The sequence below is a fragment of the Nyctibius grandis genome, chromosome 15 (assembly GCF_013368605.1).
Source record: "Nyctibius grandis isolate bNycGra1 chromosome 15, bNycGra1.pri, whole genome shotgun sequence".
In the NCBI taxonomy this organism is placed as follows: Eukaryota; Metazoa; Chordata; class Aves; order Nyctibiiformes; family Nyctibiidae; genus Nyctibius; species Nyctibius grandis.
In genome coordinates this window covers 12,408,015-12,431,325 of record NC_090672.1, presented here as the reverse complement: position 1 = coordinate 12,431,325, position 23,311 = coordinate 12,408,015, and the positions used below count along the sequence as shown (strand labels likewise).

The 23,311-nt window shown below is 59.8% G+C and overlaps 1 protein-coding gene across 6 annotated transcripts in view; it reads right to left on the bottom strand.

Moving 5' to 3' along the window:
• Positions 1–704: 704 nt before the first annotated feature.
• Positions 705–23,311, bottom strand: part of RPL38 (ribosomal protein L38) — a 326,451-nt gene continuing 303,844 nt past the window's right edge. For 5 of the 6 annotated variants that reach the window (XM_068413410.1, XM_068413409.1, XM_068413411.1 and 2 more), the window contains exons 2-5: positions 2,665–2,697; positions 2,177–2,237; positions 906–1,028; positions 705–788 (exon numbers count right to left, since the gene is read on the bottom strand). In XM_068413410.1, the coding sequence (XP_068269511.1) occupies positions 763–788; positions 906–1,028; positions 2,177–2,237; positions 2,665–2,667 (213 nt within the window). In that variant the 5' untranslated portion in view covers positions 2,668–2,697 and the 3' untranslated portion in view covers positions 705–762. Of the gene's footprint in view, positions 789–905; positions 1,029–2,176; positions 2,238–2,664; positions 2,698–2,913; positions 2,969–23,311 lie in introns of those variants that run through there. The other variant, XM_068413407.1, reaches the window with a different exon arrangement.

Sequence of the window (23,311 nt, the reverse complement as noted above, 5' to 3'; positions counted from 1 at the left end):
TCCCCATCCCCTCCCTGCTATAGGGGCACCACTCCCCATCCCCACCCTGCTATAGGGGCACCAGTCCCCATCCCCTCCCTGCTATAGGGGCACCACTCCCCATCCCCACCCTGCTATAAGGGCACCAGTCCCCATCCCTGCCCTGCTGTAGGGGCACCATTCCCCATCCCCTCCCCGCTATAGGGGCACCACTCTCCATCCCCACCCTGCTATAGGGCCTCGCAGGGGCTGCACTCGTAGCCAGCTGTGACAGCCGGGGCTGTTCCAGGCCCCACTCTGGCAGGTGCAGCCCATGGGGTCCCCGGTCCCCAGCGACTGTCCCACTGTGGGTGCCAGCACACGCCAGGGCAGCCCCAGGTGCCCCGGACACCCTGCAGGGACCCCAGCTGCCAGTCACAGCACAGGCATCCCCGGCCTATCTCATGGGGGTTCCTGGTGTGTCGGCTCACTGCCTTCCTTCTCATCCCTGTGGGTGACACAGGGAAGCCACCCCACATCCAGTGCGTCGTCCCAGTGCACACCAGTCCCACCTGGAGATCCTCCAGCTCAGCCCCTCGCCCCCCCCCCCCTCAAACCCACTGCTAACACCGCCAGGGACCTTCACCCATGGCTGGGCCCCAGGGATCACCAGCAGCTTTCAGGGGGGGCACAGACCGACACCGACTCTTGGGAAAGGACAAGCATGACATGGTGGAGAAGGAAGAAACAGTTCAGGATTTTATTTCTTGTAACAAAACGTGGAGAAACCTCCACGCCAACGGTTCATTTCAGCTCCTTCACGGCCAGACCTGAGGAAGGAGAAAGATGACAACTTCATGGTTGGAACGGCTCTGCTCCCTGCCCTGCCCACCCATGGCAAGGGTGCTCAGAGCCCCCACCCCATCCCCTCAGACACCCAGGGATACCTGGGGGCAGGGACTGCTTCAGCTTCTCTGCTTTCTCCTTGTCCGTGATGACCAGAGTGTACAGGTACCGGCTGCAGCGCACCTTGAATTTCACATTATCCTTGTTCTTCTTGATCTTGACAGCTGTAGGATGAAGGAATAAGTCAGCAGTGACCCTACCACAACTCCTCCCCTCTCAGCCGAGCCCTGCCTGGCTCATCAGCACTGAAGAAAACCCAAACTAAGTATTTTTTTTATACGCTGTTGTCACCAATGGCTACTGCCCGCAGTCAGAGGGCTCAGCCCACCCTCCCACTGGCTTCTTGAAGCCAACAGCAGTTTACAACAAGCAACGTGAACAATTTATTGCGTCACTGATTTTCAGTGGAGCGTGACAGCTCACACCGGGCTTGTTATTTACCCGTGTCATATTCTGCGGCCGAAGGCTACGCTGGAGCTCGTAACTTCCAAACTCCGCAGCCAGCACTTCTCATCCCTCTATATCCCCCTAAACAGTCAGTTCCTCTCCTTCCCCGTGCAGCTCAGCCTTACAAGAGCTGCTGCAACACCCAAAGTGAGTTGAAACACGTGGAAATGCTTTGCGAGGGGCTGCCACCAGCTACAGCGGCGTTTCAGGGTGGAGCTATCCCCTCTCGCCCACGCTGGCGAGCTAACAAAGCATCTCCCGAATCAAAGCGCCTCTTCCCCGTGACAGCTGGATCCAAACACGCAGAGGAAGAGTGAAAACTCTCCCGGCGTCGTTAAATACTGAGACAAGGCATTTCCAGTGTTTCAGTGATAATGGTCTTTGTGTTCGCAACAAAAGCAAGCGCGTGTCCCAGTGCAATTCACTTGTCACTCTGACAGAGCTCCCAGCTTTTCAAAGGCTACAGCAAGTCAGAGACAGGGTGATTCTGCAGCTGGGGCTTGGCCACAACAGCCCGCGGCGAGCAGCAGCGGAAGGAGTGTGGCTGCATGGCTGTCAGAGCACCAGGCCCTGGAGGGCCCCCGACAGCAGACCCTGTCACGGCGTCCCTCTGCCCAGTGGGGCTTTGCTCCCGGGCAGCGACCTCAGCCACTACCCAAGCAAAAGCTGCTTAAACGTCACCAACGCTGTGCCCAGACAAAGCCTCAGCACCGTGTGTCCCTCAGTGCTCCCAAACCAAGGAGCTCCGCAGCCTCCGTGGGGACCTGTGGCCCCACAGCCCTGCTCCGGCAGGGAAGAGCAGCTCCTGCGCCAGAGCATCCCGCCTCGCTCCTCCCGAGTCACACACCGCAGCCTCGGCACTCACACTTTGCATCCTTCCTCCTGGCTGTCAGCAGAAAATCTTTAATCTCTTCAATCTTGCGAGGCTGACAAGTAAAACAGAGATTTAACGTACGGAGAACAGGTGAAAGCCCGCTCCCCAGCCCATGCACCATGGCATCGCTGTGAGCCCCTGCTCCCACAGCCAAAACACCCCCCGCAGCAGCTGCCCCAGGGCATGAGGCACTGCTCCTCCCCACAACCACCTCGGGGAGAGCCTCTCCTCCGAGAGCAGGACCGTGCCCCAGCCATAAACCAGCCTGGGGGCCGGCATTATCATCCCCAGCACCGCAGGGCGCTGACAGCACCCCCACCCTGCCCGGGGCCACGCAAACCAGGGACCCCCACGCTCCCTCACCGCCGGGGGGAGGACCCCCCCATCCCACGGGGCCGAGAGAGCAGCCCTCAGCCCCATGGGGCGAGGCGAGGGCCAACGCTCGCCCCCCCCGGGCCACCCAAGCGCCCCCTCCTCACCATGGTGCCGGGCCGGGCTCAGAGCTCTCCAACCTGCAGTAAACAAACCAAGATGGCGTCAGCGCAATCCCACCGCCCAACATCGGCCGCCCGCCATCGGCTTCCCCGCGCCCTCCCGACACCCACCGCCCGCCATCGGGTCTCCCCACGTCCCCTCTGCTCCCCCGGCCCGCCCCGGGGCCGCCCAGCCCCGCCCAGCCGCGGATGGCGGCGGATCCCGCAGGGCCCCCCCCTCCTCCCCATACTCACACCTGCAGCCACTACGCACAGCCCGGAAGTGAGCGCCCACTTCCGCATCCGGGCCTTAGCCCCGCCCCCTCGGCGCCGCTACGGCTCGGGCGGAGGGACAAGAAGGGCCGCGATGGCGATCGCGATCGCGGTCCTTGCGATGAGTTGGCGGGGTCTCAGCCGACGCTGTGCGGAGAATCGAGGCACCGGGCACTGCCGGTCTCCCCGATGCCTCCGTGCATCGTTGCGGAGGAGGAGCACGGCCACTTGGGCGGGATTTTTGTAGCCTCCCGAGCCCCAGCATCTCTCGGAGGGGGCTCGGGTAGGGCTGTAGTGGAGCAGCTTTGCCACAAGAGAGAGCTTCAGCCACGCTCAAAAACCCAAACCCAGCCCAAACCCCTGCAAGAATGCTTAGGGGCCGACCCCATCCTATCCCTGCGCTTCCCCGGCCCTTCTCGCCCCCATCCCCATCCTGTGGGGCAGGGCCGGTGTTTGGGGATGCTCAGCGGTGCTGGTTTGTGGGTGTTTGGGTGGGGACAGCGGGGCTGCACGCCCCCCGCCTTGGCTATGGTTTCCAGCTCTGCCCCAAAGTCTCATGCTGGAGGTGCCGGAGCACGGGCTCCCATTCCTCGTCCTCCGTGGCCCCGTGTGTGGCCGTCCCCGTCCACCAGACCAGGCCCACCCAGAGCCACTGGGGCTGCGGTTGTGGGGGGCCACATGCGCCACAGCTGCCTCGCAAAGCAAACCCTTCCCCGGGACCGTCCCCCGATGCCAAGGGTTCCCCCTCCACAGCCCTGGATCACCAGTTGATCCCAGTATCACACCAAGACACGTTGCTGGGACGAAGCCTGCAGCCGGGGGGGCTGCCGCCGAGGGGAGGCTTCTCGGGTGGGACGATTCCCCTTCCGCCACCACTAAATGAGGTTTTTAATTGTTTGATTTACTTACCTCGTCTCTGATGGGCTGATCTACTCTGCTGCCTTTTAATTGCTTCAAAAGTTGAGCAGTTTTTCACGTTTTAAGGAGTGCTGAATTGTGTAATTAAAACACTAACAGTGTAAATCAACAGCGCAGAAGAAAGACAGCAGAGAATTAAGGGAGCTTCTCGGCGTAATAATAAAACCAAACCGGCATGAAAAGTGCCCATTCCGGCACCGACGCTGAATACTAATGCCAGGCCGAGGGGAGCGAGGCACCGTCCGGCCCTGGCGAGGGGCAGTGAATGCCATCACCCTGCCACGGCCTCCAAAATCACCTGGTTTTGGCCCAAAAACCGCGACTCCGCTGCCAGAGCTGGACACGTGGCTCAGGCGGTGGCCGCCCCCACGGCCCCTGAGCAGCATCGCCCCCGCTCCTGCCTGGGAACGGATTCACTTTTACTTTATTAATATTATTTAAAAGCCGAGTGGGCGAGTAAATCAACAAAAATAATTCATGAGAATCATTAGCTCCTCAAAGACGGGATCTTTTTACAACCGGCTTTAAATTAAAAACTAAAAAAAAACCCAAACCCACCGCATTCTGAAACGGCGGCTTTTAAAACACATCAAATACATTTCCTCCCTGCCTCCCACCGGCCCGGCTCCTCTGCCTAATGAAATTCAATTAACAGCCTTAATTCACCCGCTGGCTACCAGTTTTATATTAAAAAATCTTCCTGGTTCTGCTTGGGAAGCGTCGTGCCAGGATTGCGGTTGTGTTTAACCCTGAGGGCTGGGGGTATCACGCACCCCCGGTGTGTGGGGTTTGGTGAACAGCTCGGCGAGGAGGAGCCTTCCTCCTCATCCTCATCCTCATCCTCATCCTCATCCTCATCCTCATCCTCATCCTCATCCTCATCCTCATCTTCATCCTCCAGCAGCAGCTCCGGGAGGCTCCGGCGCGGTGGGTGTCGATGGAGCCACGTGGAGGCATCCCGGGATGCCGGATCCATCCCCTGGCACCTCGCTGGCACCCAACGCACCCCACCTCCCCCTCCCCAAACACCCCCCTTGCTGGGACCCGCGGGTGCTGCCCGCCAAACCTGGCAGGGTGACGTCCCCCAGCGCCCTTGGGGACCGCGTGGGTGGCAATGCCCCCCGGCAGCTCACGCGGGAGCCGGTTTGCAGCAGCGGGTTGAAGCGGCGCGGTGGCAGCCGGCGAGATGCGTGTGTCACCCGGCGATTAGATGGTATCGCCTTATCGGCGGCAGCAGCACTGGGGAGGGGGGTGACAACCAGGAATGAAAAAAAAAATAAGGAAGAAAAAGCCGATGTGATTTTTCTCTCTCCTCCTCTCGAAGGTCTGATTCTGACTTAAACAGCGGCTGAAGATAATCTGCTGCAGGCTCCATCCCCTCGGGGCTGGCAGCGGCACCCCAAGTCCCGCTCTCTCCGGGAGCCGAGGGAGGGCTGGGTGCGGGAGGGTGCCGTATTTTTATTATGCATCATTACACTGTCCTTAATGGATTTGTGAACCATTATTCCTGGAGGAGGGAGAGCGCGGGAGGGAAACTGCAGCTTGTCAGGGCGAGGGCCGAGCTGTTGGACCAGCCCCGACCGCACCGGTGCTCGCTGCACCCCAGGACAGCGAGCGGGGGGGTCCCTGCAGCAGCGTTGGGACTCCGGGGCCTGACTCTGCACCCCTGGCTCCAGCGCATCCCGCTGGGAGCGGAGCATCTCCCCTTCTCCCCATCCCGGCACACACCGGTGCCCGGGGAGCACCCTGCCCACCCAAAGCACGGGGGGTTTCCTTCTCCTCTTGCTCTTCCCAGGGACACGACTGTCCCCTGCTCGCGGACACCGTGCAGCACCCCCAGATGTTTGCTGCCCATGGCTGGGATGTGCACAGCTGAGATGAACGTGGCTGGGACGTGCAAGCTCGAGACGTGCATGGATGAGACATGCAAGATGGATACGCGCATGGCTGAGATGTGCAAGCTCAAGATATACATGCCTGAGGCACGCATGGCTGAGATGTGCACGTCTGGGATGTGCACGTCTGGGATGTGCATGGCTGAGACATGCAAGATGGAGCCACGTGTGCAGCTCGAGAGCTGCGTGCCTGAGACACGCCTGCCCAAGCCGTGCACACCGGCGCCCGACACGCGTGCTCCAGACGTGCAGCGTGTCCCTGAGCCGTGCAGCCTCCAGTGCCAGTCCCAACGTGGGGCATCACGCTGGCGCAGACTTCCACACCCAGCCCGTGTTTTGTTCTCCCAAATCTCGGGTCCTTCTTTACCATGTGAACGTCTTTGTGTGGGCAGGCGACGTGCGGCGGAGGTGTGGAGCTGGCAGAGTTAACAGGAGACGTGAAAGGACACGTTCACCAGGAGATTCCCCTATTCAGGGAACAAGCTGCAGCAGAATTGATTTTTTCCCCCCGTTTACTCGAGTTTCTCCCCCCTGGTGCAGAGAAGAAAGGCCTTGCATCGCGATTACCTGCTCGGGCGCGCGGGTGCAATTTGTTGGGTGAGGTTATTATTAACAGGGACAGAAAACTCTTCCCCATCACTCGTTATTTTCTCTCTTTTCCCCCCCCTTCACTCTCATCCTTCCTTCCTTCCTCGGAAGGGCCCTGGCAGCACCATCAATCCACACCTAATGGCAGCTCCCATGCCCCTGCATCCCTCAGCCGGGCGCTTGAAGAGCATCCCCGGCTCCAAGGGCGACTTGGGGGGGGGAAAAAAAAGCCCATTTGGAGGCGAGATCATATTTTCTCCATCTCTTCCCCTTTTGTTCTTTATTTGCGGAGGACAAAGGCAGGCGCGGGGGCTCGAGGTGGGGAACAGGCAGATGAATTCCGAAGAAACAAAAGAGCCTGTTTTCATGGAAATGCCCTGAAAAGGGGGGGAGTAAATTTGGGGAGGGGGGACAGGGAGCTGGGGAAAAATCTAGGGGGGGTTTTGTTCAGCAGCAGCATTGTGGTGTGACTGGAGCGGGGAAAAGGAGAATGAACGCGGCTGGAAGTTTTCCCGCAGGCATCGGGAGCCGTTTGAAGCTCTTGAAGATGTATTTTTTTTAATTAGGGCTGGGCCGGGCCAGATCCTGCGCGGGGGGAGCAGCTGCACAGAGCCGGGATCAGCATCTGGCCCTGGAGCAGCTTCTTTGCTGCTGTTTCGGGGGCCGGGGAGGTTTTATGGGTTGGGGTGTTGCAGAAGAAAAACCATTTAATACCTGGGTCCCCCATCGCCCCCCCTAACCCCACCTGCAAAGGGGGTTTGCCCCGGTGAGGGGCACAGAGCAGCGTGTGGTGCTGTATTGTGTCCCCAGCGCTGTCCCCTGATGTCCCCACGCCCACCTTCATGGGGAGCCACGCTTGGTGACCCAGCGATGCGAACACCAGCCCAACAGCGGTGTAGGCAGGACCCCCACCCCATGGGTGCTGCGAGGAGGGTGGGCAGCCCCAAAGGTCCCAGACCAGGACCAGTGAGGGTGCCAGTGGCTGCAGGACAGGCAGGTGGCACCAAGGGGTGGCACTGGCGCTGGCACCATGGAGGCGAGGGCAGAGCAGCCGTGGTGCCCGCCTGGCTCCCGCCGCCCCGCGCGGCTCCAGCCCCATTTGGTGCCATCCTGCAGAGGCAGATTATGGTAATTTTCCTCCCCCCCTTCTGCATAATTTTCCGACTGGGCTGCGGCAGCGGCTGGGTGACAGGAATGTCATCTGCCACACGATTATCTCCTCCTGCCTGCTTTTTTTTTTTTTTCCTTCTGAAACCTTCATCAAAATATGTAGATCTAATTAGGACAATTACAGCACGAGCACAGCTGAAACCCACCCAAAGCCGCACCGTGACCAGCCGCCTCAGCTGAGCCGTTGGCGAGGGGGCACTGGGGCTTTTGGGGTGGTTTTTGGTTCTGGAGGGGGGATGGATGGGGTCAGCAGGTCCCAGCACCACACGCTGGCCCAGGGCTCCTTCGTGGCATGGCTCACGCTGGGGTGGGGCTGACTTTGGGGTGCACAGCCCCAGGGGGATGGGAGTGGCCTCAGATGTGTCCCCATGGACGTGCCACCAGCCACGGACGTGGGCACCTGGTGGGACTCAGAGGCTGTGTCTGCCAGTGACAGGTCTGTGTCCCACCTCGCTGGCTGTGACAAGCTGGAGGGGTCTCAGCCCCTTGCTGGGGGCAGCTGCCGCTCCCAGCACACCTTGTCCCCTGTCCCCCAGTGCCACCGCACGAGGAGGGGCCACCCCTGAGCCTGCAGCTCCCTGAGCCTCATTGGTATTCTGTCCCCGCGCGGTGGCAGCTGGCTGGATGGGAGCGGAGTGACAGCGGTGACAGGTAACGCCAGCCACGGGGACGATGGCAGCCGGCGGGTCGGCAGCAAGGGCACAGCTCCGCCTGCGTCCCCACGCTGGGACACGCTGTGGGATGGGGGGGAGAGCCCCCGGGGCTGGATGCTCCAGGATCCTCCAGCCCATGCCCACCTCCAGCATCACATGGGGAAGAAAAAGCCAAGCAGGGACGTGCTGGGACCCTGCACCCATCCCCAAGGGTGTCAGGGCGAGGGTGGGGGCCAGGCAGAGCCGGCTGCGCAATTAAGGGGAGCGTGAGTTGTCAGAGCCGGTGATTAACGCTGCCTCCAAATCCGCATGAATATTAAAAGCCGACATTGCCCAGGCTCCCCGCACAATGAATTCTGGATGAATCTTAAGACAAATCGTTTGGATAACTTAGCGGCAGCTGTACTCCCTCGCCACCGACTGCCTCCAAAAATCATTTCACGTCAGGCGAGAGGAGCCGGAGCGGAGAGCGGGGCTCGGCGGTGCCGGGATGGAGGCAGGGGAGCGCGGGGCTCCCCTGGAGGTGAAGGCTCCTCAGCTCTGGTTGTTCCCCGGAGCTGGTGATAAATCCTGTTACTTGCCACGGTTGCCATCACCTTTGCCCGGGGGGCTCCTTCCCAGAGGGGTGGCATCTGTCACTGTGCCCTTGCAGTTACACGCGGCTCCGTGCGTCCCCCAGAGCTCTCCCAGCGCCACGTTCCCGGTAGCAGAAGCTCATCCCGCTCCTCCAGCCCCCGAGCACCGGCACAGAGATCCATCTACCCCGGAGGCGACCTGCCACGTCCCCCAGCACCGGCTCCCATCGGCATGCAGCCGCCGCGCCTGCCGCGTGCTCCTGGTCAACACGCGGCGGAGGAGCCGCCGCCGCAGCATCCTGGGGGGCCGGGGCCTTGATTGCCGCCTCGTGCCACCATAAATCAGCCACAGAGGTCTGGCAGCGCGAGGTGGGGAATGGCAATGTCACTGTGGGCACCTCTCAACAGGCAGGGTACAAGCATCACCGTGCCACCGCGTGCCAGTGGTACCAGAGCTGCCCCTTCCCCGGGGGCTCTGCAGCAGGAAAGCTCTCTGTGCCCCCCAGCCACGCCGGCTGTGGGTACCCCCACCTCCTGCCCTCCATCTGCAGGGGGTCCCCAGCCCCTCTCCTCCGCCGCTGGCGCAGGGGAAGGCATCTGTCCCCTCCCCGAGCTGTCAGGGGAATTGAAAACGCTGCAAATATTTCCTCGATCTGAATTACACCGACCGCGGCGGGTTATGAATTGTAAATCAGGTGCGATGCAAAGCGCCCAGGAGGATTCAACATGCTTCTGCCTGGAGGCTGCTCCCCCTTTCCCCGGGGGCTGCGGCTCCGGGCACCCCTCCGAGCCCTCGTCCCCATCCAGCACCCAGCTGCCCCTCTGGGTCCCGCGGTGCCCAGGGGTGCTGATGGGGCTGGGACCTGCCCAGATGCTCCCTGCACCCTGGTCCTGCTCCGAGTCCCCAGATTTGGGCAGCCCCAAGGGATTTCCCCTGCTGCCTCCTCCTCCTCCTCGTCCTTCACATGTTGGCATCCTGCCCTCACCCATCAGTGACCTGCCACCACGGTGCACAGAGAGCTGCCAACCTGACCCCGAGGTGCCAAAAGGGCGTCAGATAAATCAGCAAATCAGGTGCAAATGGCGTGAGGAGATTAGAGCAGGGAGGAGCAGATTGAATCAGGGGCCATTAACAGATTAAATCGTTACACAGAATCAGATCAACGCACAAATAATATGAATAATAAACACGGCTCGGAGGCACCAGCTCGTGCTTCCAATTTATTCCAACCAGAAGACGAGGGCTGGTGGCTGCCGCCACCCACGTGGCCCGAGGACAGCGGTGGTGGCACCCGGCTCAGCTCCCTACAAGGCAGAGGAGCTCCATGGTTGGGGACAGCCACACTGCTTGGGATGTCCCCATGGGTCACCAGCCCTCGGGCACCCTGCCACATCCCCAGGGAGATGTGCTGATGTGACCCAGCTGCTTTGGTTGGGCTCCTGGACAGGCTCACCCCACCAGCATCCTACTCACCTCAACAAGATCTTGCAACCTCCATAGCACCAGCACCAGGGAGCCCCCAGCACAGCCCTCAGCGGTTATATCCCTGAGCCACAACACCTCACCCAGCCTTTCTTAATTGGGAATTGTAATTAGCAGCAGCCTGGGAGGAATCAGCCACCCACAATGGCAGCACCTGGGCATGACCCCGGCGCTCTGTGCCATGTCTGGTGGCCCTGGCTGTGCCCCGGCGAGGGTCTTTGGGGAGCACTGCTTTCCTCCCGAGGTGCTGCTGGCTCTGTGGCCTTTCCTTCTCGTCTAAATCTCCTTTCCAGTTGTATTTTCTCCTTCTCTGCCCTGTTTCCCCTCCCAGAGAAGGGGAGCAGCCGCTGCGTCCCTCCTCTGCCTGCTCCTGCTCCGAAGGGCTCCCGGGGCTGCGCGAGGCAGCGAAGACGAGACAATAAAAGGCTGCAAACAAAGGGAAAACGTCTTTTCTCCCCAACTTCTTTTCACACCCTTCACCGAAAGTCCCGAGGAGCTGGGAGCAAAGCCCGAGCAGTCCTGTGCATGGTCACAGCGAGGGGGTTCGAGGCCTCCCTTGGCCATGGTTCAACCTCCCTTGGCCATGGTTCATCCTCCCTTGGCCAGGGGGTTCAAGTCCATCCCTCGGCCGCCGTCACACGTCTGTCCTGCCAGCGAAACCTTTCTTCCCTAAATTCCTGCTTGCCCAGGAAGGCAGGACAAAGCCTGAGCTGCTGCGACAACACCCGGGAACAAGTATTATTATGTGGTGTGACAATGTTTGATGAATTCATATGTGCCTCGGGGAAGGGACTAAGCAGGTGAATAAAGCGAGAACATTCTCTGTGACAATCAATACCCCCTCAATTGAACCGTCTCCGCGGATGTGACATTTTGATTTTTCTTCTTTGGACACACTAACCGGATTTATGTCCTCTTAAAGTGGAAACAGCAGGGAGCGAAGTGCTGGCAGCAGGCTGACGCGGCGTGGGCACGGCTGCGAGGTGGGGAGGGCAGGGTGATGGGTTGGGGTGATGGAGGTGGGGTGATGAGTTGGGGTGATGGGTTGGGGTGATGAGTTGGGGTAAGGGAGCAGGAGGGAAGGAGCTGGGGTGGTGGGTTAGGATGATGGAGCTGGAGGGATGGAGCTGGGGTGGTGGGTTGGGATGATGGAGCTGGAGGGATGAGTTGGGGTAAGGGAGCTGGAAGGATGGAGCTGGGGTGATGGGTTGGAGTGATGGGTTGGGTAGGATGGGGTGATGGAGCCAGGTCAACGGGTTGGCGTTATGCATTGGGTTGATGGGTTGGCATCATGGAGCCAGGGCAATGGGTTGGTGTGATGGGGCCAGGGTGATGGTTTGGATGGAGCCAGGGCAGTGGCTTGGGGTGATGGAGGCAGGACAATGGACTTTGGGGTGATTGGGGCTGGGGTGATGGGCTGGGGCGATGGGTTGGGGTGGTGGAGCTGGCGCAGCCATACGTGCAGGCAGGTCTGGGCCAGGGCGAGGAGATGCCTGGGCCACGTTATGGAGTTGCAGCTGCTGAAAGGGAAAGACAGAGCGGGGTGAGCTGGGTGCAGAGCAGGGGCTGCCCCACGGCTGGGACCTGTGGGGAGAGGAGTTATTTGCAGGCACCTCCTGCACCCATCCTGCAACCACCTTCCCCGTGGGTCCCTCCAGCCACCAGCCTGGGATGCCGCCAGCCTGGCCCTGGGTCCATCAGCATTCACCCCGCCGGCGTTTGAGCACCCTCATTCCCGTGGTGCCACCGTGGCACCCACTGGTTGCACCCGCCGTGTCTCCGGGATTCCCGTCACATCCCCCGGCCCCGCAGCTACTGACTCATGCCCAGCACGGCCATTTGTTTGTGCTGGTTTCAGGCAGACTAATGGTTTTAATGGCACCTAATCATTTTTCAGAAGTCATTTGATGCTACTAATCATCGCCGTGATACGCCACGACGGGACGCGTAACGACATGCTGAACAGGAGAAATGGCACTCGGGTACTCGGCTCTTCCCGGTGTAATCTATATTTTACCACATCTCTCTGCCTAATGATACTTCTAGCTGTTAATAAATGACTACTTAGGTACTTTCTTTCTTTTTCTTCAGTGGGCAATAAAACAATTTTGGATTAAAATAGAGGGATGGGAAAGGGAAGTGGTGGCTCAAGCGTTTCTCTGGCCTCTGGAAGGGAGCGCGCGTGGTGGCAAGTTCGTAGAAGACAGTTTTTCCTGCTCGTAACTTTTTAGCCTCTTGGTTAAATTAAGAAGTGTTTAAAAAAAAAAAAAGTTAAAATAAAGCATTTTTTTGACGAAATTTTATTGCTGCAGTAAGAGGATCCTCCTGGCCCGGTGCCCGATGTCTTCAGGATGAATCAGCGTGCAGTTCCTCACGCTCTAACTCATTTTATCACTTAATTAAAGAGATGCTGGCAATTTAAAAAAAAATATGCTTTTTCTTAAACAGCCCTTTTCCTTCCCTGAGCTGCTAAAAGCCGATGATCACGGAAAGGGAATGAGCTTGGAGCACCGAGCGTGCCCTTCGCACCAGGACCTCGCCTCCTTGGCTGCTGGATGCCACCATGGAGGGAAGAGCCCAGGTTCAAGGAGGGTCCAGCAGCTCCGAGCTGTGGAGGAAGAGGAGGAGGATGGGGATGGAGGAGTGGGGCCCACCGGGACCCCTCCATGCGCCCTGGGGTGCAGGGCTGTGGGGTGCAGCACCCTGTTTTCCCATGGAGTGAGATCGGCTCCTTCCTCCCCACCAGCACCAGGTCGCACGTCTCTGCCCAGACTTGTGAGGAAGAAAAATTGCTTTTGCCTCCGTTTTTAATCTGTGTGTAATTACCCGCTGGGCTCCGCGGGAGAATGTTAAACAGCGCAGCCTCCCCGCCGGGCAGCCTGGTGCCTGCAGCCCTCCGGCACGGCTCGCAGGCACGGCAGACTGCGCCGGTTCTGCCGGGCAGGGACAGCCCACCCATCACCTCCCAACAACGATGAGTTTTCAGACATGGCTCAGCTGACATCCAAAATCACAGCGCTTCCCATCCCATTCATCCCATCTCATCCCACCCCATCCCATCCTCTCCCATCCCCTCCCATCTCATCCCATCCCATCCCATCCCACCCCATCTCACCCCATCCCCATCTCATCCATCTCACCCCATCCTCTCCCATCCCATCCCATCCATCCCCTCCCATCTGACCCCATCCCATCCCACCCCATCCCACCCCATCCATCCATCCATCCCATCCCCTCCCACCCCATCCATCCCATCCCACCCCATCCCATCCAATCCCATCCATCCCATCCCATCCATCCCACCCCATCCTCTCCCATCCCATCCCCTCCCATCCCATCCATCCCATCCATCCCATCCTCTCCCACCTCATCCATCCCATCCATCCCATCCCCACCCATCCCATCCTCTCCCATCCCATCCCATCCTCTCCCACCCTATCCATCCCACCCCATCCCACCCCATCCCACCCCATCCCATCCATCCCATCCCATCCCATCCCATTCCATCCATCCCATCCCATCCCATCCCATCCATCCCATCCCATCCCACCCATCCCACCTCATCCCATCCATCCCATCCCATCCCATCCCATCCTCTCCCACCCCATCCATCCCACCCCATCCCACCCCATCCCCATCCCACCCCACCCCACCCCATCTCTCCCCTCTCCATCCCAGCTCCTCCAGCAGCGAAGCAGCCACGCCGCTCCCCTCTCACCCTGTGCACATCCCACGTGTGCCTGCCCGGGGATTTGGGGGCTCCTCTCCATGGCCACGTCCATCTCTGACACCCATCCTTGGCCATCCCATGATCCCAGTGGGTGAGTTTTTCCCTTCCCGAGGGAATCAGGGCAGCTCCTCCCGCTTGTCCCTCACCTTAGTGCCGGCTGCTTTTCCGCACGATCCCACTTAACGCGGGAATTGGGCTTTGCGAAGCGGTTGTGCACGGTGACTCCTGATGTCCTGCGAGGACGAGACCTAGAAAAAGCTGCCAATTACTTAAAGAACATAGACACGGCAGCGCCATTAATGTAATGGCGAGGAACGGTTCCAGCGCCGCTCGATACCGCAATTAATGACGCAGAGTTGACTCGAGCTCCAGCCTCCTCCCGCCGCGCGCGAGCCATTAACCTTCCCCTGGTCAAGGTGCTCCCGCGCTCACGGGCGCCTTAATTAGTCTCCAAGGTAATGTAAGAGCAGCTGCTTGCCGAGGCGCTGCCGTGGAGATGGAGCTGGGCGTGCGGCAGGGAGGGCAGCGGGCAGGGAAGGGTGGCTGCGCACACGTGTGCATGCGTGTGCATGTGTGTGCAGAGCCAGAGAGCCATGTGTGAAGTGCAAAGTGAGGAGGGTGGTGGCTGCTGTCCCTGGAGAGGTGACCCCGCTGCTCTGGCGTGGCACGGCTGCGGCAGCAGCTCCGTGCCACTGCCCCAGCTCCGTGCCATGGGACATGCCGTCATGGGGACATGCCAGCCCACGTGCCAGCCCGGCCCGGACAGCCGGCTCGGGCAGGCACCAGGGAGCCGTGGTGTGATGGCACCTCCAGGGCTGTAGCTGTCACAACACGAAGCTCCTTTTCTTCTTCTCTTTCCCTCCTCCAAACCAGCAAATCAATTTGGTGGTGGCAGGAGTGAGGCCCTTTACAGGATGTGCATGGGGTCACCCGGTCCCCTCTACCCATCATCCTTAATTAATTGGGATGTAATTACTTACAGATCCCTCTTTCATTGTTCATGGCCCCCGGTGCCCAGGATAAGGCTTCCCTGTCCCTCCGGTGTCTTCCCACCCGGAGTAGGATGCTCAGGAGAGCAAAGCCTGTCTCTGGTGCCACATCCCTGCATCCCGATGGCATCGCCAGCAAAGAGCCCTAATAACTCACAGTGACACGATTACACGGGGCCACGCCACGTCTCAGCAGCCACCTAATTAAAAACTGGACTAGAACAAGGCAAGAAAATAACTTAATTTGGGTGTTATTTGCCTTGCTGATGTGGTGGCAGTTTTCTGTGTTGTGGCACTTCACTGTCTGATTTCTAGGGAATGGGCTGCTTCCAGCTCTGGCTGAACGGGCAGGTGGAGCTGGCCCAGGGCTCGGGGACATCGTGGCACAGGGCTCAGGGACATCACGGTGCAGGGCGTGGGGATGTCATGGCACAGAGCTTTGGGATGTCGTGGCACAGGTCTTGGGGACGTTGCAGCACAGGTTTTGGGGACATCATGGGGCAGGGCTTGGAGACGTCATGGCACAGAGCTTTGGGACATCATGGCACAAGGCTTGGCGACATTGCAGCACAGGTCTTGGGGATGTTGCAGCACAGAGTTGGGGACATTGTGGTGCAGGGCGTGGGGACTTTGTGGTGCAGGGCTTGGGGACTTCACAGCACAGATCTTGGGGACATCATGTGCAGGGCTTGGGGACTTCATGGCACAGGGCTCAGGGACATCGTGGCACAGGGCTTGGGGACTCCACACCCCAGGCGAGGCTCTGCCGTTGTGGGTGGGGGCTCCCCCTGCCCAGCCCCGTGGGGCCACCGACCCTGCGAGGGGCAGCGACGGGGGTCCCGACCCTCACCCCCCCCAACCCCCGGCGCGGCTGCAGTGCCCTGTCCGGCCCTACGGGGAGAAATGATTTAGACAGTTGTATTAAAATGCAAATTCCTGCCTGGCTCGTGAGTTTATCATCTGACTTGTTACACAATTTGCCGGTTATAGAAGAAAAATTACCATAATGGGCCCCTGGGGAAGGGTTGTAAAAAGGATACCAAACATCACTTATCAGCCCATTCCGCTACAATTAGCTCGGGCTTTTCTTCTCCCCCTCCCGACCCCAAGGAAAATTAAACCATCAATAGGAGTCGGGAGCCGGCAGAGCCGCCCCCGGTGCCTGCACCCCCCCGCATCTCACCATCACCCCAGTAAAGCTTCTTAATGGGCGGGGGAAGCGGAGGTTGAACACACCCGGCCCTCCCCAAGGGTGACGAGGGAAGAGTGAGAGCCTACGGAGGAGCAGAGCAGAGCTGGGGAAGGGATGGCTTTTGTCCAGCGAGAATAAGAAACGCCGGCTGGGGCACCTCCTGGCATGTGCCCGCTTGGCCCAGCATCTCCTGGCACTTCCCAGCATCTCCCAGCATCTCTCAGCACATCCCAGCATCTCCCAGCATCTCTCAGCACATCCCAGCATCTCTCAGCATCTCTCAGCACGTCCCAGCTTGTCCCAGCATTTCCCAGCATCTCCCAGCATTCTTCAGCATGTCCCAGCATCTCTCAGCACGTCCCAGCTTGTCCCAGCATTTCCCAGCATCTCCCAGCATTCTTCAGCATGTCCCAGCATCTCTCAGCACATCCCATCTGGTCCCAGCATCTCCCAGCATCTCTCAGCACATCCCAGCATCTCTCAGCATCTCTCAGCACGTCCCAGCTTGTCCCAGCATTTCCCAGCATCTCCCAGCATTCTTCAGCATGTCCCAGCATCTCTCAGCACATCCCAGTTTGTCCCAGCATCTGTCAGCATCTCTCACCATTTCCCAGCATCTCATGGCACATCCCAGCATCTCCCAGCATGTCCCAGCTGGTCCCAGCATCTCCCAGCATCTCTCAGCACGTCCCAGCATCTCCCAGCATCTCTCAGCACGTCCCAGCTTGTCCCAGCATTTCCCAGCATCTCCCAGCATCTTCAGCATGTCCCAGCATCTCTCAGCACGTCCCAGCTTCTCCCAACATCTCTCAGCACATCCCAGTTTGTCCCAGCATCTCTCAGCATCTCCCAGCATCTCCTGGCACATCCCAGCATCTCCCAGCATTTCTCAGCACGTCCCAGCTTGTCCCAGCATCTCCCAGAATCTCTCGGCATCCTTCAGCATGTCCCAGCATCTCCTGGCATGTCCCAGCTTCTCCCAACATCTCCCAGCATCTCCCAGCATCTCCTAGCACTTCTCAGCACCTCCTGGCAAACTGGGATGTGACAGCCGTGCCCATGTGAGGAGCAGGCAGGCAGCTGGATGGAGCTGAGCTGGCCTCAAGCCCTAAAATTCCCTCCCGGGGGAGGTAAAGGGGTTTTATTAACCCCGTTTCACGCACGGGGTGGCTGAGCTGGTGTCCCTGGCCCCGTGGCATGGCGGGTATCTGCCTCTCGGCTGTGTCCCCATGGGGGGGGCTCCCTTGGGAGTCTCAGGGGGTTCCAAGGGGAGCAGGCGGCTCGCAGAGGATGGAGGTGTTGGTGGGGCGATGTGGGTGCAAGCAGGGAGCCCCCAACATCAGCTCGGGGGCTCCCCGGGGTGCTCCCAGGGTGGATCGTGGTTTGTGCCCCCTGAGCCGCGGGGACCGTGCTGTAACCGGCCACCCAACCTCAGCTTCCCGTCAACACACAAACCAACGTGTTCCCTCGGCAGCGGCGTGTTCCCGGTGATGGGGGAGGCAGCGAGGGGTGGGCAGGCTGCGGGCTCACGGGTGCCCTGGTCCCCCCAGCCCTGCTCCTTTCTGGGAGGCGATGGTGTGGCTGCAAGTCCCAGCTGTCCCCATCCCCTGCCCCACACATGGTCAACCCAATGTCCTTGCGGCCCCAGACCCACAGACCCCCACACGGGTCTCCCCCTCCCGCCCCATCCCAGCCCGAGCCAGCCCAGAGGCCATGGCACGACCCAGCTGGGGGGTCACCAAGCCACCACGTCCCTCCCTCCAGCGAGAAGGCAGGGACAGGGCGCAGGCGAGGAGCACCGTGTCCCCAGGCTGCGAGGAGCATCATCTGCAGCCGAGGCTGCCGAGCATGGGTCTGCATGGGAGGAGTATTTTTAGCTTTCTCATTAACTGAGTGCTTTCAAATTAGCCTTCTATTAACCTCAAAGCAAAATGAAAGCCATACAGAGAAAGCGTGGGGTGGTTTTTTTCCCCCCTTCCCTTCCAGGGCTTAAAGTCTCCTGCAGAATATCAAGGTTTTCGTGATTAACGTCACATTTGCCTTGAAGCTCTAATGAAGTGGAGCTGTGTAACGTTCAACTTCTGGGCAATGACCGGGCTGTTCTCTGGTGTGTGCCAGGGGGGAACAGGGTGGAGATGGTGGGGGGATGAAGACAGAAGGGGATGGAGATGGAGAAGGGATGGAGACAGAAGGGGATGGAGATGGAGGAAGGATGGAGATGGAGGAGGGATGGAGACAGAGGAGGGATGGAGATGGAGAAGGGATGGAGATGGTGTGGGGATGGAGATGGAGGAGAGATGGAGACAGAAGGGGATGGAGACAGAGGAGGGATGGAGACAGAAGGGGATGGGGACAGAGGAGGGATGGAGATGGAGGAGGGATGGAGATGGAGGAGGGATGGAGACAGAGGAGGGATGGAGATGGTGGGAAGATGGAGATGGGGAGGGGATGGAGCAGAGCCCAGGGCAAGGCCAGCACCATGTGCAGGCTCTCCTGGCCCTCTCTGTGCCCTGACATGTGTGGGGTTGCTCCGAGCCGAGGGGACCATCCCCAGCCCCAAGACCTCCTCCAGAGCCAGACCAGGCAGAGGCAGGATGGGAGGTGAGAGACTGGAGACCCGCAGCACTGGGGTGCCACAGCTCCTGCGCAGCCCCACGGGGTCCCCAAAATCATCCCTGTCACCAAGCCTGTCCCTGAGCCACCTCCGCTGACAAGAGACAGGAACGTGTGTGCAGAGACCCCCTAAGCAAATCCCCCCCAGCCAGGGCTGATTTCCATTAAGGGAAGAGCAGAAATAACAGGAACATCAAAGGGAAATTGGAAAGACAGAAGAAAAAAATCAGGGTGGAGGAGCAGGGCTGGGGGAGAGGGAGGGGGGGAGAGGGGAGAAACCGCAGCGAGCCGGCGTCCGTCCGTCCGTCCTGCAAATTGGCCGTGCTGCTCGGAGGTGTCCACGGGCGACCTGCCAACGCAATTGATTTCAGCTGTGGGCTGAGATGCCTTTTTTTTATTTCACACCAATTTTCACGGCCAGCGCGTAGATAAAAATGGCAGAGACGTGGGGAAGGGAGCGCGGCGGCGGGGGGCAGCGGGGGGGCCGGCAGAGGACGACGAGAGATGGAGGAGAGGATGGAGGGGAGGATGGAGGGGAGGATGGAGGGGAGGATGGAGGAGAGGATGGAGGGGAGGATGGAGGGGAGGATGGAGGAGAGGATGGAGGGGAGGATGGAGGGGAGGATGGAGGAGAGGATGGAGGGGAGGATGGAGGGGAGGATGGAGGAGAGGATGGAGGGGAGGATGGAGGAGAGGATGGAGGGGAGGATGGAGGGAAGGATGGAGGAGAGGATGGAGGGGAGGATGGAGGGGAGGATGGAGGGGAGGATGGAGGGGAGGATGGAGGAGAGGATGGAGGGGAGGATGGAGGGGAGGATGGAGGAGAGGATGGAGGGGAGGATGGAGGGGAGGATGGAGGAGAGGATGGAGGGGAGGATGGAGGGGAGGATGGAGGAGAGGATGGAGGGGAGGATGGAGGGGAGGCAGCGCTGCCGCCGGGACGTGCCTGGGGACCATCCCCACTGTCCCCCACTGTCCCCCGCTGTCCCTCGTTGTCCCCCGCCTCCCTGCCACATCTCGCCTGCATCCCCCCCATCCCCTGGGCATCGGCATCCCCGTCCCCACGCAGGACAGGGGGATGAGGGGACCCCCCAAATCCCAGCGCTGGGAGCCACCCCTGTGCCCCGTCCTCCTGCCCTGGCACACCGCGGCTCCGTCCCGGTGCCAGCGAGCCAGAGCGCTCAGGCAGAGCAAAACACCCGCTGACATCAAGGTTATGTAGTCCTGGGCTGACAAGATGGATTATCTCCCGTGATCCATCATCTCCCTGGCTCCTGCTGCATTTTTCCTTTTGCTCTTTTTCTTCCTCCCTTCCTTTCTTTCCTCACTTATTTTTTTTTCCCCCAACAGAAACATTTTTAGCAACAGCAATAGCCACCGAGAGCTGCTCTAGAGCAGGCACAGGGATCTGTCATTTTTATTTGGCCGGGTCTGATAATTAAGTAAGCTCGGGACGTAAATCCTACAACCTTGAGAATTAAATAATAACAGTAATAACAGTAATGAAATCCCATGGAACTCCCCGTTCGGAGCAGCCCCCTCCCGCTTCGGCCGGTGGAAAAGGGCTGTGATTTTGTCCTGGTAATTAGGGCCACGATGAGCTCCCATGGAGGATGAGAAGGAGGGGACCAGGGGGTTTGCCCACCCCCTGCCCTCCCCCTGCCCTTCCCCGGCCCCTGTGGCTGCTCCTGCTGGGGATACTGGGGTCACTGGGGACACTGGGGACACCAGCAGCGATGATGCTCGGGGCTGCGGTGGCGGTGCCAGCCTTGGCAGGGGGAATTTGCCACCAGCCTTTTGCTGGTGACACATCTCGCCCTGGAAGTGTTTCATTGTGACATTTCCCAAAGAAAATTCCCTGATTTTTTTTTTTGTCACACGATGGAATTTGTTTCTTTTAAAGCCAATAAACCAAACCTGCAACAAAAGCCTGGCGGGTGGGAGTCAAAACATTGTCTCTGTGTCTGGGTTTGTGCCAAGATGCTCCTGCCACGGCGGCAGCCCCCAAGGGTCCCTTTCCCTCCCCTTTTCCCACGGCTCGTGGTCCGCGTGGCTCGTGGTGATGCCAGCCCGGTGATGGGGATGGGAGAACGAGTGGCAGGGGGGTGGCATGGTGGCAGAGGCTGAGTGCGAGCTCTGGGACCGTGCCCTGGTGAGACTGAAATGAGTTTTGGGGAACTTTTGCAAGAGAAAATGCAAATTTTAGGAACACGGGAGTTTTCCTGTCGCCCAACGGCTGCTGCTGTGGGAGCGACGCCAGCACCGAGCCCACCAGTGAGGGACGGTGGAGGCACAGCCCCTGCCAGGGGGGCTTTATTCCACCCCAGATTATTTGGCTGGATGAAGGTCTCCAGGGGCTGAAACCTCAGGGGGTTCATGGTGCCACGTCGGCCCCGTGTCCCCTTAGGGCTGGCCGGGGACCCCCACAGCCCACGCACCGGCCGCTGCTGCCTGCGACGGCTGGACTCGCTCGTCCCTGCTCCTCCCGGCCCCTGGAGCTATTAAAAACCTAACGAATGCGCTAAATTAAATAGTGCTTTCGCACATACCTAATGAACTTCCCTGCAGCAGGCTGGGAGGCTGCCGAAGCCCCGTGGTGCACGTGCTGGGCTGCAGCGACGGAGCCTTTCGGGGCTGCGGGGAGGATGCGTGTCCCAGCTGAGCAGTTTTTTGGGGCTGAGCAGAATTTTTTGGGGCTGAGCAGCATTTTTGGGGCTGAGCAGAATTTTTTGGGGCTGAGCAGCTGCTTTGGGGCTGAGCATCCCCCCTGCCCGGCTCCCGGCTCGGCTCGGGGCACCCCAGTACATCACCCATGGGTGTTTTGCCATGGGTTTTGGGGTGCCGGGGTCCCACCTGGTCCCCATTGGGACCATGGCTCTGTCCGTCCCCAGAGCCCCCGGGGGTACCCAGCAGGGCTGCGAGCGCTCCCCATTAATAATTTACAGCTTCTAATGAGTCAGACAGCTGATGGGCTGCATATAACTGAACCCCGGGGCTGGTGGAGCCCTGAAGCCCGGGCTGCACCCCGGCGTCACCCCGGCTCACCGAGCGGGGACGGGAGCACGTGTGTGCCCGGCCGCTGCTGGGACCGGGGCTTAATTAATTGTCTGTCGAGCAGAGAAGTGGTAACGATCCCGGAGGAAGGCGGTGAGATGATTGTGCTGGAGTGAGACAAAAGAGAACAGTTAGACTGTGACAGCTGATATTAAAATGACTACAACTCACTCCATCCCCCCAGTCGGTGCGTTCTGTTCCGTGTAAATACGGGGTGACTCCAGGTTAACTGTCTGCTGCTGCATTCCAATTGTTGATATTTAATTAGCTCTAAAATTAAAGTGTTCTTTTATTGCCCGCCCCTGCCATGGTGCAGTGCCAGCGAGGGGCTGCGTCCCCACGGTGCTGGGGTCTGCGCTGGGGTCTGCACCGGGTCCTGGGCCCCAGGGGGGGTCGGGGGATGCTGTTTCCCCTTCCCCACCACCTCCACGGAGATCTGGAGAGGTTCCCAGTGCTGGATCCTGCAGTGAATTAACGAGCATCCCTTTTCCCCGGCCGTGGGTACGGATCCACCCCGATGGCAGGCAGCAGGCAGGGCTCAGGGTCTCACCATCTCACCCCAAAATTGATTGAAAATCACCCCAAAATCTAATCCTGGAGAGAGCCGAGGAGGGGTGAGGCACCAGAGCCGGCGAGCCTGTGCCGACAGGCACCGTGGTGCCCCCGTGCCAGGACAGGAGCCACTTCCCACATCTCAATAAGGGGAGAAATCATGACCCATCTGATCGGCCTGAGATGAAATTTAACAGCCCGAGGTGGGCATCAGGCGCTGTCAAAAAAAAAAAACCCATCTTGCTCAAAGATTAAACATCTTTTTAAAAAGCTAATGCATAATTTAACCAGAGCAATTTAAAGCAGACATCGTCCCTGGCTGAGCACCCCTTGTTGCCACCCAACCCCTCCCTGGGTGCCCATCACACGGGTGGGCTCTGGGGGGATCAAACAGATGATGACCTGCAGAAAAATGTGCTGTCTCAGCAGAAAAGCCCCCGGAGCCACCTTAGGGCTGGGGGAGGCTGGTGCTTGGGGTGTAACGTGGGTACCCCACAGCGAGCTGTCACCTCCGCCTGCCCCGCTCAACGAGAGAGCGTGGGGAAGGAATGTATTTGCATAAATCGGAATAAACGAGGACTCTGAGTGAGATGGCAACCCCCTCACCCAGGGCAAGAGGGATAAACACGACGGACGAGGAGATTTGGGATGGACGGGAGCGGTTTGCCTCCCCGAGCTCCCTCGGGGTGCTCTGCCCAAGGGACACACACTGCCCATGGGGGGTCGTGCTGACATGGCCAAGGGCTTTGACCCCGCAATGTCCCCCTGGCCTCCCCCGGGGTAGGGTCTGTTGGGTCCCACCTGCTCCAAACGCCGGCCCCGCGCGCCGAGCGTGTCCCTCCCCGGCGCCGCGCGGGCTCTGCACCGAGTCATTAATCCAGCTGTCATGGGGCAACTTGCGGGCGAGATAATATTGATGTAGCCATTAGAGAGCAGGAGAACAAGGCACCGCAGCGCCGGGGGCAACG